Source organism: Staurois parvus, unplaced genomic scaffold, assembly GCF_062004578.1.
Source record: "Staurois parvus isolate SC_StPar_1 unplaced genomic scaffold, SC_StPar_1.0 ptg000006l, whole genome shotgun sequence".
In the NCBI taxonomy this organism is placed as follows: Eukaryota; Metazoa; Chordata; class Amphibia; order Anura; family Ranidae; genus Staurois; species Staurois parvus.
In genome coordinates this window covers 17503995-17520627 of record NW_028317802.1, presented here as the reverse complement: position 1 = coordinate 17520627, position 16633 = coordinate 17503995, and the positions used below count along the sequence as shown (strand labels likewise).

General features: G+C 37.3%; 1 protein-coding gene across 1 annotated transcript in view; it reads right to left on the bottom strand.

Annotated features, from left to right (window-relative positions):
- Positions 1-16633, bottom strand: part of GABRA1 (gamma-aminobutyric acid type A receptor subunit alpha1) — a 185187-nt gene that overhangs the window by 34817 nt on the left and 133737 nt on the right. Inside the window, exon 8 of the mRNA XM_089663299.1 lies at positions 1535-1687. Coding sequence (XP_089519425.1) covers positions 1535-1687 — 153 coding nt within the window. The remainder of the gene's footprint in view (positions 1-1534; positions 1688-16633) is intronic.

The following is a 16633-nucleotide window of genomic DNA, read 5'->3' as shown; positions in this document are numbered from 1 at the left end:
CAGACTACCACAGTGTCTTTCAGGGTATATGATATGGATACTTACATCAAGCTAAGCTGGACCAATGTAGGTATGGAAAAAAACATAATCCCTTGAGTTCCACTTTAAGGATAAAAAAGTACAATTACTAATCTTGTTTTCTTTGTAATTAAAAGGCATGTTACTAGGTTAAATCCATTTTTTAATCCTATAAAAAGTGGGAGGACTTTGTGGGATACAGAGAACACAGAAGATCCTTGCATTTATTTTTACCCAATTTTAATAGTCACCTTACTGCCTACCATCTTTTTTTGGAACATGGTTGGTATGGAACAACACAGTGCCTATATGAGCAGAGGCTGGTATTTAATAAAAAGGTAACCTTTTTTTCTGGGATAAAGCAACCACCCAATGCAGACAGTATTTTGGGTTGATATCTTAAGACTTAACCCACCTGCTGGAATTTGTTTAATGCATCATAATAATTTGATAAAGTGGAGAGCGTGTCATGCATTATTTCACTAAACAACATAAAAAAGCAGTAGAAAAATGAGCAGACTAGAATATTTAACCATGGTAAGGGTGGCAGTAGCTCAGACAACTTAAAAGCATAAACGCTTAAAAAAAAAACCCCTAATTTTTACCAGTTACAGATATAGGAAAAACCCCCTAAACTGAATGGGACTTTGAAGGCATAATACATACAATAAAATTATGAAATCTTTAATTTTGTCAATTTCCACATGTATAAAATATTTATGGTATAACACACACTTTTATAAGTAATCATAATATCACCATCAAGAAATGTCATAGAATTAGAGTTACTTTTGCAATAGTTTTGCAAGGATCCAACATGTTTCAAAGTAATTTTTACTCCTTCCTCAGGGATAACAAAAACTCTGCACAACGGTGATATTAGAATATGAAGAGGTACAAAAAGAACCTAAATGAGTCTCCAGTCACATTTAAAAACAAGGCTCTGAATTGTCAAGACCTCCTAGCCAGAGCATCAGTGGGCCCTGGACACCCGGGACTCCCCCAGAATGGAACACAAGGGCCACCCAGATCACAACATCTTGATGTTCCCAAAGAGGTGTTTGTATGTACATAAATACACCAAAGAGCGTAGCAATATGGGTCTCCACGGATATACGGTATGTCCAGTCACACCATATAGTCCATGACAGACATCTCCGTCCCACAGTCTAAAAGGAGTCCCACTGGCACAAGGAGTGTCTCATCTTTACCAGTAAACCATAGCAACCAAATATTCGGTCACTATTGACAAACACGAACATTGAAATTAATAGTTGCCATGGGTTACTGATCTTTCCAAATAGTTGCTGCACATATTTAAGTCAAGGGTTTTTTATTTTTGATTATGTATGTTTCTAAATATATAAATGTAAGTATATATTCTGAGGCAGGAATTTTTATTTAATCATTACGTTTATCAGCATTTAAACACAATAGTACAAAACGCCACACAGTAATGTAAATTTATCCAGTTCCACAATGACAGCTATGTACAGATCAACTTCTTGAAACTTACCAAACACAGTTCTTGCAGGAACAGACTCTCTGTTGAGCCAGAAAGACACTTGGGATAAAATGACTGTCATAATGCATGGCAGGTAGGTTTGAATTACAAAATATCCAATCTTCCTTTTTAAGTGAAAGTGAGTTGTCATGACAACATATTCACCTGGAATAAAAAGTATATTTTTAAAATATAAATGTAGTCTTTGCATTATGTACACAAGAACCGGACAAAATAAAAGTTCTTCCAAGCATACAATGGTAATTGTTCGATCATTTCTTGCCAATAAGCAAGTACAATGTAATACACAAAATACCCAATTTGATCATTTTTTTATTATTTTAACACTTCAGATCTGGCATGTCTCCAGTGTTTATCAATTTTGCCAGTGCCTGTTATCAAATATGCAGGATTTTTAAATTATTCAATGTTACTTTACTATTATTTTAGGCTCCTAAACTGTTTAATGAAAAGGTCACATTTTACGTAGCCATTGTTACTATATATAGATTAGTCCTGCTTGGAGTTAGTTAAAAGCTTTTTTAAGCCATCCTTTTTTTTTGGTGTCTCGGGAGAACACTTACTTTTGTTATCCAGTGACCCAGAATCAGCTGATAACATGCTATCGACTGATAAGGCAGTGCCATGCCAGGATCTGGAGGATTCCCAACAATATTGTCAGGATATACCCAGCTGCATGATAACAGCTGGCTGCATCTCCTATTACGCAGCTGAGAGCCAAAAACAGGTTCACCTACCTGACAAAGAACTGGAAAAACTGAAATCCTCCTGCACTTGGGGAGTTGGCCCAAGAAGGGTTAATAGGCTGCAGTCAAAACTTGGCCTTCATAGGGTGCACTCACCTTGCTGGCCATCCTCTTCCTCAGAGCCTATATGCTCTGAGGAAGAGGATAAGTCAAAACGCGTCAAACTGTGGGTGTTCCATCGTTCTGTTCCATCTTGATGTCTGTGAACTGTTTACGCTGTACTTATGAGATGAACTTGTACTTTTAATTACTTTGAGAGTATAATACTTACCTTTTTACACATTAAATACTTTAAAGGATAATGCACTAAGCCAGTGCGTCCTCTGTTTTGTTTATTATTACAGGTTCTCCCACCGCTTCCTCAGCCCAGCACATCAGTGAGCATTGAAGGATCAGAGTAGAGAGCAGTGACTAACAGTCACTGCTCTCCGCTCTAAGCAGACTGGGAGCTGAGCGATCAGAGTTATGTGAGCAATCCTGCAGCATAGAAGTGAGTATTGATATTTGTTTTTTATCATAACCTAATACTTCTCTGTTAAGTGGAGGTCATTACCAAAACCTTTCACTAGATATGGACTGGTCATAAATGCATGCTTTTATGGCTGTTGCATATGTGCAAATTTTGCCAGTGTGGCTCTTCTATTTATGATGCCCCTTGACTAGGATGTCTCTAGGGTAAGTGCTTGCATAAATTTGTGTTGCTTTATCAAAGTTTATCTTGGGGCATATATTAACATAGCCATTCACAACAGAAAGGGGATCTACACACCCAGCATACACCTTTTTATTTTAAAACATCCGCATTGTAATAGTAAAGCAATCAATACACAGTAAGTATAATTGATATATCTCCTTTTTATATTGTGAGTGTCTGCTGGCCATCTCTTTCCAGGTCTTCCTGCCACATACTTAATTTACCACCTTCTGTGAAATGTAAAATCCATGTTATAGGGAACCTTACTTTCTCTTAAGGTCTCTATGCAGCATTACCAGAAACCTTTTTACCATTAGAACTCAATACCTAATGTCCATGCCATTTACTCAAATGCTTGCTTTATTTAGATAGCAGGCAATAACATTGTTCCCCGATGCAAATCGTAAATTTAAAAATAAATATTTTAATGGTGGAACATAGTTCTTCTTCTGTATATCATCACTATGTTGAGTAGGGAACCATCTATTGGGTGTTCACTGCAATTGCACCCTTAATAAAGAACAAGAAGTTTTTCATGTTTAAGAATGAAGATATTCCATAAACCACTGCACCCACTTCTAGAAGAACACCAGTGAAGGTCTCCTCCATTTTCCCTTTGATACACATATGCCTGTATGTTCTTTCATTGTGTTTGTTAAAGTCACATACATAGCTAATCACATTGCAATGTATTTAATGTGATTTGTAGGTAGCTGTTTGTAAATAATGTGTTTGTTGTATGCATTTGTGAGAGACATGCTTATAAGCATATTGTAATGCCAGTTTGTTATTGTATTGCAGTTTTACAGAACTATTCAATTTTGGAATGAAACACAATTCTGCTTCTGTCAGTTTTGTTAGCTAGTACACTCATCAGATGTACAGCATTACCAGTCATCTAGGTAGGACCAGGAGTGTCACTATCACTAGGAGGGCTCTGGGGAGGTCACAAACAGCCTACAGGTATTACACTTAACAGAAACTTTTTTTTTTTTAAAAGCTGTACAATGAGTTGTAATATACTGGGAATGTCTGAAAGCATGGGAACTTTTATTGGAAAGGTGAACCCAGCCTTTAAAGTTTCCTTTTACTCCTGTAACTTTTCAGCACATTTGTGTACATTTTAACAGTTAAAGCAGTATTAAACCTGAAAGTAAACATTATATTGCAGATTTACCAGTTCTTAGATATGATGGCAGCATTAGTTTTTCTTTTTTAAGCTTTCTTCCTTCTATTTTCATCTGTTGTTTTTCAAGCACAAGCTCTCCAGCAGAATGTATCAGTTTACATGAATGAGACAAATTAACACTGGCAGGGGTGGTTAAAATTATCAGCTTGTATTAATGTAAAACCATTATCCCAAAAAGAAAAAACATGTTTGCTGTAACTGATTATAAAGTGTGAGCTGGAGTTTGGGTTTGTTAGCATATTTAATTCTGCTAGTACATTTTACACTACCCTGCCCCCCCCGACTGACAATGCTGCTGTCTGATGTACTGCCTGTGCTTATTCCTTCAGAGTGGTGTCTCACTAATAAAGGAGGTTTTAATGGTCAGATCACCAGGTGAAAATGGAGAGGAAAAAAATGAATGCAGCCACCACGTCTAATGATTGGCAAGCTGCAATAAATGTTTTTGTTTTGGTCTTAATACTGCTTTAATTTTATATATTAATTTTTTATTCTCATTTCCTGTTCCTTTAAGCATAATGAATAGTTAATAAAACAAAAATACATCTGTGTGTTACTGAAAAGTTGTATTTAGTCATGTGTTTGAACCATTTTGTTCAATAAAAAATAAGAAGGGGAAGAGGGGGTGGAAATCAGATATGAATCATCAGGTATTGGCATCCAGAATAAGTGATGTAAAAGAACATTTGCTTCTAGAAAACTAGAATCCTGAAAATGTGTTTTTAAATGTAGATGCCAGATAAAAGAGCACACATCTTTCCTAAAAGAACCTGAATTAGTGTAAAAAAAAAAAATCATGTCTAGACATTGCCAGTGGATTATGCACAGAGCATTTCAAATACATTATTCTACTTCCAGCCTAGCAAGATGATGGTATTTGTGTTCTGCTGGCAAGCTAAAGGGAGAAATGTGACAAAATTCTAATATGCTAAAAATATATTATAGATGGATGTAGATTTATTCCTACAATCTAATTCGGGGAGAATTTACATGAAATTGTCTAGAGTGAGATAACAAAATATTACTTGTTTCTTTATATATAACCTATGTGAAGCCATGACTCCAATTTCCAGTAATCCTAGGTCACATGAACTGCACATTATGAAATAGTTGTTTCAACAGAGCAAACTGATTTTCTGTCTTGTCTTGTGCATCAGGTTTAACCCCTGCTCTCTTGTGCCGTCTTTAGTTAATAAGTTATATTCTTAACACAGCTCCAATGTCTCTTTTGCTTAGGCTAACCAAAATTCAACTCTCCAAATATCCTAATAAGCCTACTGCTTCTAATACTTGAGCATCACAATTTTTACAGTACCTATTGGAAAGATGATTACTAGTAGTATCATAGGACGCTAGCTGAATTTTTAAAATATAACTAAAGGCACACTTTGTTTTGGATAAAGTGGAGATTAGATTAGAACACTTGTCAGTTTTTACTTTCATCTGTGTCTCAGTTAGGGAGATTCACCCTATTTGTCCTGTTTACCATCATCATTGAAACTGAAAGTAAAATACATTTCCACATTTTGGGTTCACATTGGGCAAATCATCCACTGGGGACACTAGTTCTGGTGCCACACAGGGAATCCCTCACTGCCTGTTTTGGCTGTGGATTCAGGAAGTGAAGGGAAATTGCCCAAATAGGACAGAGGGGGTTATACCCCCCCCCCCCCCCTTACTCTATCTAAAATTAAAAGCAAAGTTTTGCCTTTAGTTGCACTTTAAAGCTGAACTGCAAGCATAAGAATGTTATGCAGTTAAGAATTTTATTTTAAAAAATGACATTTATTTTTAAATTAACTAGCGTATGAATCTGACTTTATTTCAACCTCGTGGGAGAGGAACAGGCAGCTATTGAAATCATTTTCTGACACATATATTGGGCACATTTTCAGACAAGAAATGGTGGCAAGAGAAAAAGATGACCTAATCAGTCTGCCCGATACTCCATTATTACCCAATCACATGCTTGGGGCAGAAAGGTATTCAGACTGTGGTCCTTAATGTAATTGTAAACCTTTAATTTAAAAAAATATATATATATTTTTATGCTTACCTGCGCTGTGCAATGGTTTTGCACAGAGTGGCCCTTATTCTCCCCTTCTTGGGTCCCCAACCAGTGATCCAGGCTCCTCCTCTTCTGTGTGTTCCACCTTAGGAGGAATCCACTTCCTATGTTGGCACACATGCAGAATCCCGAGCTTTGCTAACTGTAACTAGTGCAACTCTGTCCCATCCCATCACAGGATTTGATTGACAGCAGCAAGAGCCAATGGTTCCCACTGCTATCAATCTGCCCTGTGAGAATAGAGAGGGTGGAGAGAGCTGCTGTTTTTCAGCACAGTGCTAGATTGATATCAGGTTTTTAACTTTAACCTGCTGCATGCTTGTTCTAGGAAGGGGACTCAGAAAATATTTACGCGAGAGACAGGCAACTAGCATTTTCAGAAGGAAGTCAGTAATAACAGTCACCATATTTTTCTCATTACTTGTTTCTATTAATACATAATTGCAGAACTTGACATACACTAATGCTAGACCATGTCATGTCAACCCTGTGGAAAAGATTTTCTCTCAATTTTTTTTGTAGATAATGTTTGCAATACAATCCCTAACCTGATACAATTAACTCTGAAAAGTAAAGCATGATCCTTCATGACCAGCACCAACCTTTGCTAGGAGATCCCTGTGGAAAGCAGCAACAGTTAGGTGCCATGCACACTGGGCATTTTAATAACGCTGGTAACGTTAGCGGTGTAAAGTCACATTAAAAACGTGAGTTTTTCAGCGTTTTGCATTAGCGTTTAGACACTTTTTTTGGTTTTGCGTTTTTTTTGCGTTTTTTTTTTTTACCAAAAAATTCTTTTTGCTACAAAAAAAAATTCAAAAACGCTGTTTTGCTGTGTTGTTCAGTGTTAGAGCGTTTTTACAGCTAAAAAACTCCTCTAGAAACCCACTAGTTCTGGCTTTTTTTTTCCAGCCAAAAAACACCGTTGCCAAAAAATGCTGATTACAGTCTGTGTGCATGGACACATAGGATAACATGCTGGAGAGTTTACTGGCTGTAGAAAAAAAAACACCAAAAGCCAAAAATGTCCAGTGTGCATGAGGACTTACAGGCATGTTTTCAAACCTATACAGTATATGTTCAACCTGGATTATAGGTATATTGTCAGGAATGTAACCGAAACGGATAGCGTATGTACTCTCCAGCGCCTCAGGATATGCACAGCCAAAAGGGAAGCCAAGGGTACCAGGACAGCGACAACCAAAAGGAAATGTTCCAGGGGTGCAGCCCTCCTCAGACGGGGAAATCAGCCACTGGATAGAGAGAAAACAGGTGGCGCACGCACCTAGTGCATTATCCAAGGTTTATTGTAGGAATTAAATCATAAAAACATACTCACAGATGAAGCATATCTAAAACGCATAGAAAAATGACAATGGCCACAACGGCGGGCAAGGTGTTCTCACTGTCAGTGCGGTCAAATGGCTGACGCGTTTCGGGGACGAATCCCTTTCCTCAGAGCTGATGACCAACCTGTATGGAGGTCAAGTAGTAAATAACCAGGGCTAGATGCCTTGGGAGCAAAGCTCCACCTCCTCTACTTGTTATAAGATGAGGGGTTGGAGGGGGTTATTTAAAGTGCAATCTTTTGTAGTTTTTATAAACGCATATACATACATATATACACATGCATATACACATATACAAAGATATATACATGCACTAAGAAACAAAGCAAATAAAAAATTATTAAAAATACATGAATATAGCACCTGCAAATGTAGATAAATAGAAAACATTTTTCTAAAGTAAAATATATAAAAAAATATAAATATATAATATATATAAAAATAATCATAGTAGTAACACTGGCAATGATGATAAAAATAATAATATTAGTAAACAACATAAAAATAAAAGTAATAAGTGGATAGTGGATGATTATCAGTTCAAAGTAATGAGTGTGGCTGTAGACCATATATATCTCTTCAAACGTGAAGCGCTGAGCAAACTGTCAGCACTGTGTGAGTGCTGTGTAGTGATATTGGAGTGTTGGGGAAAAAAAAAAAAATTGGGAACATTAGAAAACATAAAATAAAGAGTGTGTGTATGGGTAAATGAATGACCTTTAGGAGGCAATGGTTAAGTGAATGGATGAGACATATGAATATGGTGTAGATACCTCTGATGCTGATGTATGATGAATGGAAAGTGAAGTAAGAGCCTCGCTGTTGATGCCTGAGTGAGATGGTGTGGGAGTGTGCTTTTATACCTGTGGGGAAATGGCTGCTGGAATTCCCCAACAACAGTCCAATATCACTACACAGCACTCACACAGTGCTGACAGTTTGCTCACCGCTTCACGTTTGAAGAGATATATATGGTCTACAGCCACACTCATTACTTTGAACTGATAATCATCCACTATCCACTAGTCTTATTACTTTTATTTTTATGATGTTTACTAATATTATTATTTTTATCATCATTGCCAGTGTTACTACTACGATTATTTTTATATATATTATTATATATTTTTTTTTATATATTTTACTTTAGAAAAATGTTTTCTATTTATCTACATTTGCAGGTGCTATATTCATGTATTTTTAATAATTTTTTATTTGCTTTGTTTCTTAGTGCATGTATATATCTTTGTATATGTGTATATGCATGTGTATATATGTATGTATATGCGTTTATAAAAACTACAAAAGATTGCACTTTAAATAACCCCCTCCAACCCCTCATCTTATAACAAGTAGAGGAGGTGGAGCTTTGCTCCCAAGGCATCTAGCCCTGGTTATTTACTACTTGACCTCCATACAGGTTGGTCATCAGCTCTGAGGAAAGGGATTCGTCCCCGAAACGCATCAGCCATTTGACCGCACTGACAGTGAGAACACCTTGCCCGCCGTTGTGGCCATTGTCATTTTTCTATGCGTTTTAGATACATGCTTCATCTGTGAGTATGTTTTTATGATTTAATTCCTACAATAAACCTTGGATAATGCACTAGGTGCGTGTGCCACCTGTTTTCTCTCTATTGTCAGGAATGTACCTGTGTGATGCTTGCATATTGCTATTGCTTTTGCTGCTGTTCCTTCATCCCTTCCTAGGGTCCACTGAATGCTGTTGCTTTTTGTGTGTGTTCCTTTCCTGCAGTCATGTCTGGTACTCTTTCCTGTATTCCGGTGTAAGAGCACCCATTCTATTTATCTTTTCAAGTGGACTGTGCACATATTCATGCTTGACTTCAGGCCCACTTTCTGATTTCTCTGTACTCCTTTAAAGGACACAACAATGCATACTGCAGTGGCCTGTTAAAGCATTCAGCTAGGGTGTGATCCTTACATCTGGCATCCTATATCTTTGTCTCAATCTCCGTCATTGCTCTGGTCATCCTATCCTAATTTCATTCCCTGTGCTCTTGTTTCCAATTTGTTTCACTACAGGTTCCTGCCTAGTTCTAGACCCCGTTGCATGCCTTACTTGTTAACCCTGACTTGCTGGATTTCTTGGAACTGACCATCTCTTTTACCTGTCCTCACTATAACACCACCTGCCCTGACCTTTACTTTGTTGACAGCATCCCTTCTTAACCCTTTGACTTGGACAATCAGCTACCCCCAGCAATGACCTTGGCTACCCACCTAGATTACTCCAGTTCTTAACTCACATTCACTAGGGAATGCACTCCTGTTAAGATCTGATGACCCAGTGTGTCCAATTCTGAAGCTTAAGTCCTGGGGACAGTCAAGAATGACTCAGTATCCTTGAATGATGGCTGCTAAAGTTGAAGAATTCTGCACCTGTGGTCATCAGACCTCAACAAAGACCTGATATTTTCATATATATAAAAGCAGTATAAGGTGTGCTCCTTTTCAAGAAACATACGGTAATTTTGACATGGGGTGGTAAAAAAGGATTACTGATATTTAGTATTTTATGATTAGCACACATATATATATCTGGTGGATATCATCACAACAAAATGTCCTTTGTACCATAGATCCAATCAAGTTACCCCCTGAGAGGACATCCTCAAAGAAATCCACTCTAGCATCCCCCCATCATTCTGTCTTTTCATCTTTCAGCATGTGTAAATATTGCTCAGGCTGTATTACATCAGTACATTTGCAAACGTTGCTTAAAGATTAGCTTCTGTATGGCTACTATTAATAAGTATATTCCATGCTGAGTCTGTACAATACAGTGCAAAAACTGTGCAGTTGTTCCTTGCAAAAGGCTGCACTACAAACCTTTCCTGAAAAAAAAAATTGCTTTGAATAGTGTCACTACGCTTGAAATGAAAGGTCATTAAACACCCCCTTCCATGTCAAAACACTGAATTACAATAAACCCCCCCCAAAAAAACATGCAGTTGATATAATTGCCTTACCCCTAGCTACCCCCTGTGGTGCCAAGGTGAGAGTGATGTCATATTTCAGGTGTGATACCAGAGAATACTGTATAATGCAAATCTCATGAGAAGATTCTTTTGCACTGCGCTGGAGCATCATCTTGGGAGATTTGGGATATTAAGCATTTTCTGGGTGTCAGAAGAATGGTGACATCACCACCTTAGGTACGGAAGCTAAGGTAAATATTTTAATCTTTTTTTTTTTTTACTATACTTATTGTACCTTATTAAATTTTAAAAACGTATAAAACCCTGTTTGCTGCATACAAATATTAAATATACAATAATGAAATAGGTATTTGCATAAAACACCAAGCTAGAAAAAGCATTCTACAAGGTAGTCCTATTATAAAATAAATAGTTTGAAGGCGGTCTGTGGGATGCTTACCTTGAGTCCATGGTGAGTACTGATTCACATTATGCATCCCAAATTTGAGAAATTTACAAGTGCAGTTCCTTTCCAAATGCATTCTCTTCTCATAGAAAATGAATAGTTTCATTAAAAGTTTCCAGAAGGATACTGGACTCATCCATCTAAAAGCTAGATGGATGAGCTGGATTTATGATCCTTGAACATTTTTCATAAAAAAATATACTTGTATATCATGGTCAGCACTTGTCATCTAATAGTCCAAAATGGCAAACTTAACTGCTGGTGATACATGCAAATGTGAAGTACATGCTGTATATCATTCCAGTCATCATCCATCATTTTAGACATTAACCACAGTTATTTTTCTTTTAATTGCAATGCAGCATTATAGCATGGGGTGGGGGAGAAAGAATAAGCAGTAACTAAATTAGTGGACCTTGCTTGGAGTGTTTTAAAGCCCAAAACCAATGATGAATTTCAGATTTATACTGCTGTCTAAGATTTATCCTCACTACTAATATTACCAGTGTGAAAGAGGAAACAAGGGGAAATCTACTCAATAGAGGCACAGACAGCAATACAAACTGTTTTTCTACTATGTATTGGCTAGAAACTCAGGTCAATATTTTTGTTTCTGTAGTACCTACATTGTATAGATTGCCCTTTACTTCCTGTCCAGGCAATTAATGTTAGAACAGAAAACAATAGAAAAATCTCCTCAATGGGGGTATAGTCAGCATTGAAAATCTGAAAGATTTTAAGTCTTCCTCACTTTATCCATAACACAATCTAATACATTTAACTTAAGTCAGATTTTATTTTAATTTTTATTAAAGTGTAACTTCACTTTTGTTGAGAAAAATAAAATCCCATCTGGGTGATCTATGTGCATTGAAGGAATTTTAACACACTTTGATGCAAATTTCTACCTTTTGTTTGTCTGAAAAAATAGATTTTTGTATCTGTATGTCTATGTGCAGAGTGAATTTGTATAGGAGTGATTTTATAATTATCAGCTGCTGCATTTGCAGGGCTCCAATGAGGAAAGTGGCAGGGTCTACATCCTTTCAGACGTGATTTCCCTTTGGGAGCATCTCACAAAAAATTAAATTTTTGTTGCAAGGGATGCCCAAAATCTTACTTGTATCTTAGTGCAGACTTCTGGAAAAATCAGTGAGCCAATCACATAAGCAGGAAATTAAATTTCTGGAGAGTGTTCTGTACAGTCTGTGTACAGAACACCTCCAGGTAGCCATATTGCATTTTACAGAAAATTACAGCTGCTGCACATTGAAATGGAAAGGTAATTTTTAATAGCATTTAGTTACAATATAACTTATTGCAACTGTATGCACTATTTTTTATTTGCTGTTTTTCTCTACAAAAGGGGAGTTACCTTTTAAGTGTCTCTTCTTTGAAATGGTGATCATATAAATAAAAAATAAAGTTCAACATAAAAACTACCTATTTTATATGACTTAAGGCAAGAAAAGACAGCTTTCAAGGCTTTAGAACCCTGAGCAACCAATCTTTGGAACACCTGACTGTATTTATATTTAAACACAGCAACCAATCACCCTATAATGACCCAGAAAAGTAATCCACCTCCACTCTTGAAGGCTAATTGAACTAAATAATAAAACTTTTCTTTACAATAAATAAATACCAAAAATAAACAAAGAGATAAAATAAAACCCACATAAAGATATGGAACCAAAAGAATGTCCCAAATATCCAAAATTCAAAAAATACAAAATATATAATCCAAAAAAATGATAATCCAAAAAAATATTTAATAATCCAAAAAAATATATAATCCAAAAAAAACTAAATAATCCCCACAGGTGTAAATAGTAATTTTCTTTCTTCTTTCATCAAACACTCCTTCTCAATATCCGCAAATCCTGATGACAGTACACCTCAAAAAGAAAAAACTTGACATAGTGTCATACCTTTTATATAATACAACACACGTGCCACGCAGCATGCAAAATCCTATAAATGTGTATATTCTATGGACGAGAATCTATACACATGAAAAAAATTCTATAGTGAATATAAATATAAGTGAAACACACTCATATAACAAAAGTGTCAAAAACACCATGTGTGAAATCAAATCCCAATTAACACTGCAAGTGTATATCCCAGTGATCCCCTAAGACCAAAAAACAACACTCTCCAAACTCATATGCTGATGGGTAATTACCCTATATCAAAAGCATCAAGGCAGGACACCACTCTGGGTTAGTTTCTCCTCCAACCGATTGTATCCAAATACTAGGGTTTTACTTCCATTTTCAAGAAAATCCACAGTCACAGATAGTCTATAACATATCCTCCTTTATTGGTGACTTACATAAAATCTAGGTGAAAACAGCTCCTCCTCACAGAGATGTAAGTGTGGACAGATTCAGGGAAACATTGGCCACATGTTCCCACTTCCAAGATGGCCGTGATCGCACTTCCGGTCAACGTCGATACGTCTGACGTCACGTGTTAGTGACGCGTTTCGTCACTTCCTATGACTTTTTCAGAAGGGTCTGTATTTAACCACTAAAATGAAACTTTTTGATGTAGATAGATGCACATATTAGGATATAAGATATGATTAATGATATAATGCATTTTGAGCATGTGTGTATTTAGCAAAAAAACTAAATTCTAAAATGGTTTCCATGTCTTCAATTATAAAATGATCCTTTTGTGAAGTACTGTAAATGTTAACAAGAATGATATACAAGGCCAGTTAAACACCTAGGATCCTTTTTTGTTGTTGTTATTTCAAGCCCTAAAATCTGACTTGGGCACTCTGTAGCAATATCTGTATGACCTCCGCTTTCTGAACCGCATTATACGTGTTTGGACAATTAAATTTGCTTCAGCTGAATAAATATATTTGTGATATTTCTCATCACTAGGAAAATTAGGATGTGTCCTAATCGGATTTGACTGACAGCAGCAGGAGTCTATGGTTCCTGCTGCTGCCTGTGTCTCCTGTGGGATCAGAAAGTGAAGGGAGAGGAGCTGCAGCTAGGACAGCCCTGGATTGCTAATAGGATTCAAGAAAGTGTTTAGGGAGGGGTTGGAGGAAAAAGTTAGTGGAGAGTTTTTTTTTACCTTTTAAGCAGGGAATGCATTAGGGTAAAAAAAAAAAAAACTGTTAGAATTTAGAACCATGTTGATCAATTGCTGGCATCTACATTTTTGGTCTTCTTTGCAGAACCACTGTGTTTTGTCATGGTACCCAAATGATCAAGGGTCACATGAAGTATGATCTATGGAATATCTGCGAGCTACAATTATTAAGGATGCCTAATTCCCAAAGAAATATAATATACTATATTCTGCCAAGTCATATGACAAAATTACCTAAATTTATCCAAGCCTTATCTAAACTAGCTTGCCAGTCTGAACAAATCTGTTTTTTTCCGTTCATGATATCTTTGAGACAGCGCAAAATGTGATGTCAGTGTACAAGATGTCTGTTGAGAGGTGTTGTTTATACAACTTTACACCCTCACCTGCATCACAGATAATTGTGGTATTAGATACCAGCACTTTGTTTTTATTCTCCTCTGCAATAACAGCAGGTGGAAAATGAGGATTTGATGTGAAACCCCAACATAACACCAGTATGTGTTCTTGTTATCTGAAGCACAAATTGGGTCACAGCTTTAAATGTGAAACTAGTAGCTGCAATAATTTTTTCTGTTTGTCCTAGTAATATAAAACACAATATAAACAATGTGTCTGCTTAAAGAAGTATAGTAAAGCCTCACAGTGGATCTTTGCTGAGGCTGGCTATGAACATTCAAATACTAACTTATTACCAAGCAAGTAACAGAACTTCTTTTTTTTTTTACCAAGCAGTGAATGTGTTTTAAAACATGCCCTACAGACCTCTGTAGCTGTAGAACAACTTATCCTTAACGTTCACAGCAGAACTGCCTTTCTGTCTAAGCAATCTCATGACTAGGAACGACATCACGCATAGACCTAAGCTGGCCATAGACGTTTTGATCAGTGCCTTCTGAACTAGCCGGGATTTGACCCATATATGGTTGAATGTACCCAAGGTGATTGATACAACCAGCCTGTCAAATTTGAAATGCGATTATTGCTCATGGCTATTATAGCCCCTAGAAGTAATCACTGTGTTCTCTCAGCAGGGGAGGCTCCCATCTATGGCAGGCTTTACTATGGGGCAACCATTGCTGGCTGCCCCTCCCCTACAAAGTAGCTGCCCTTGACAGCTGATCCTGGGACCAGACCAGAGACATTTCAGAATAGGTAAGTATACATATCTTTTCTTTACATGATTAAATAGAATAGCCTTAAAATGGGTGTAGGAGCAAGTTTAGTCTTAGGTTTTGGTTGAACGTCCACTTTAAGTGATTCTGCTATACACCTTGAGGTAAAATTGATCTAATGTGTCTACAGCCCAGAGATTAGCGATGGTGTGTTTTGAAGCTCTTTTACTGCTTTTACGCATATGAAAATATTTGAATGCTTATGTCCTGGCCACACCTACACCTTAAAGGGGAGTTCCACCTAAAAAAAATAAGTCAGCAGCTACAAAAACTGTAGCTGCTGAGTTTTAAAATACAGCCACTTACCTGTCCCTCGGTCCAGTGGTGTCTTCACCACCACTGGTTTCACCGGCTGTCTTCAGTGTGGGCACCAGGCTGTGACAGCTTGCGGCTTCACAGCCGGGCGCCCACTGCATATGCGTGAGAAGCAGTGTGCTTTGTGAATGGTCCCGTAGTCTTCTGGGGCCTGTTGTGTGTCCCATAAGACTACAGGGAGGGAGGGGGTAGGGCAACTTCTGCTTCTGATCGCCTAGGTGATCGAAGTGGGAGTGGGTACCTGTCAAATTTGGGTGCTTGCTCCCCAAAGGTGCCAATCCTTAATGGAGAGTGGGGGACAAATGCTTAAAGCGGAACTTCCCCTTTTGGGTGGAGCTTCATTTATATATTACATTTTGACGGTGTGGCTCTATGGGGAGTGTGACCTGGAATCATTAGTGGACGAGTTTCCTGTACAACATCTTGGTTTGGACATGGTATCGTGGTGGAAATCATAAAGCGATTTGGCCCTTGTGGTCACTGCTTGGAGGTGAGGGAGCATTTCTGCCATTCAGGATTCCTGTCACCCTGGTTTGAAGTTCACCCATCACGAACACCCACATTTTTGCCTGCAATCCTTTAGGATTTATATATGTAGTGACCTGAGTGTTATACACAGTGCTGTTTAGACGTTTATATGTGTTTTGCATGATTTTTTGCATGTGCATCCATTTTGTTATGTGGCCAAGTTTTCATCATTTGGACACTATATTTTTCACAATTGTCGTGTGTTCTTACCCCCTGAGGGGTCACTCATTTATTCACTATTAGTCCCTTAAGTGGACGGGGGGTTGATTTTTTATCTTCATGAAATGGGGTTACATGTATCATTAGAGGTTCACTTACTCCACGTTTTGCAGCATTTTTGATTTAAGTGGATTTGCACTTTTTAGGTCCACCACTTCTTTATGTATTTTTTTCTTGCTGTTTATTTGCATCTTTTATGTCATTTATCTTATTAGCGCTTCACCAGTGTTTATATGATATGCTTGTGCTACCCACTACATGTTGAGGCTCCATCAGACTTCT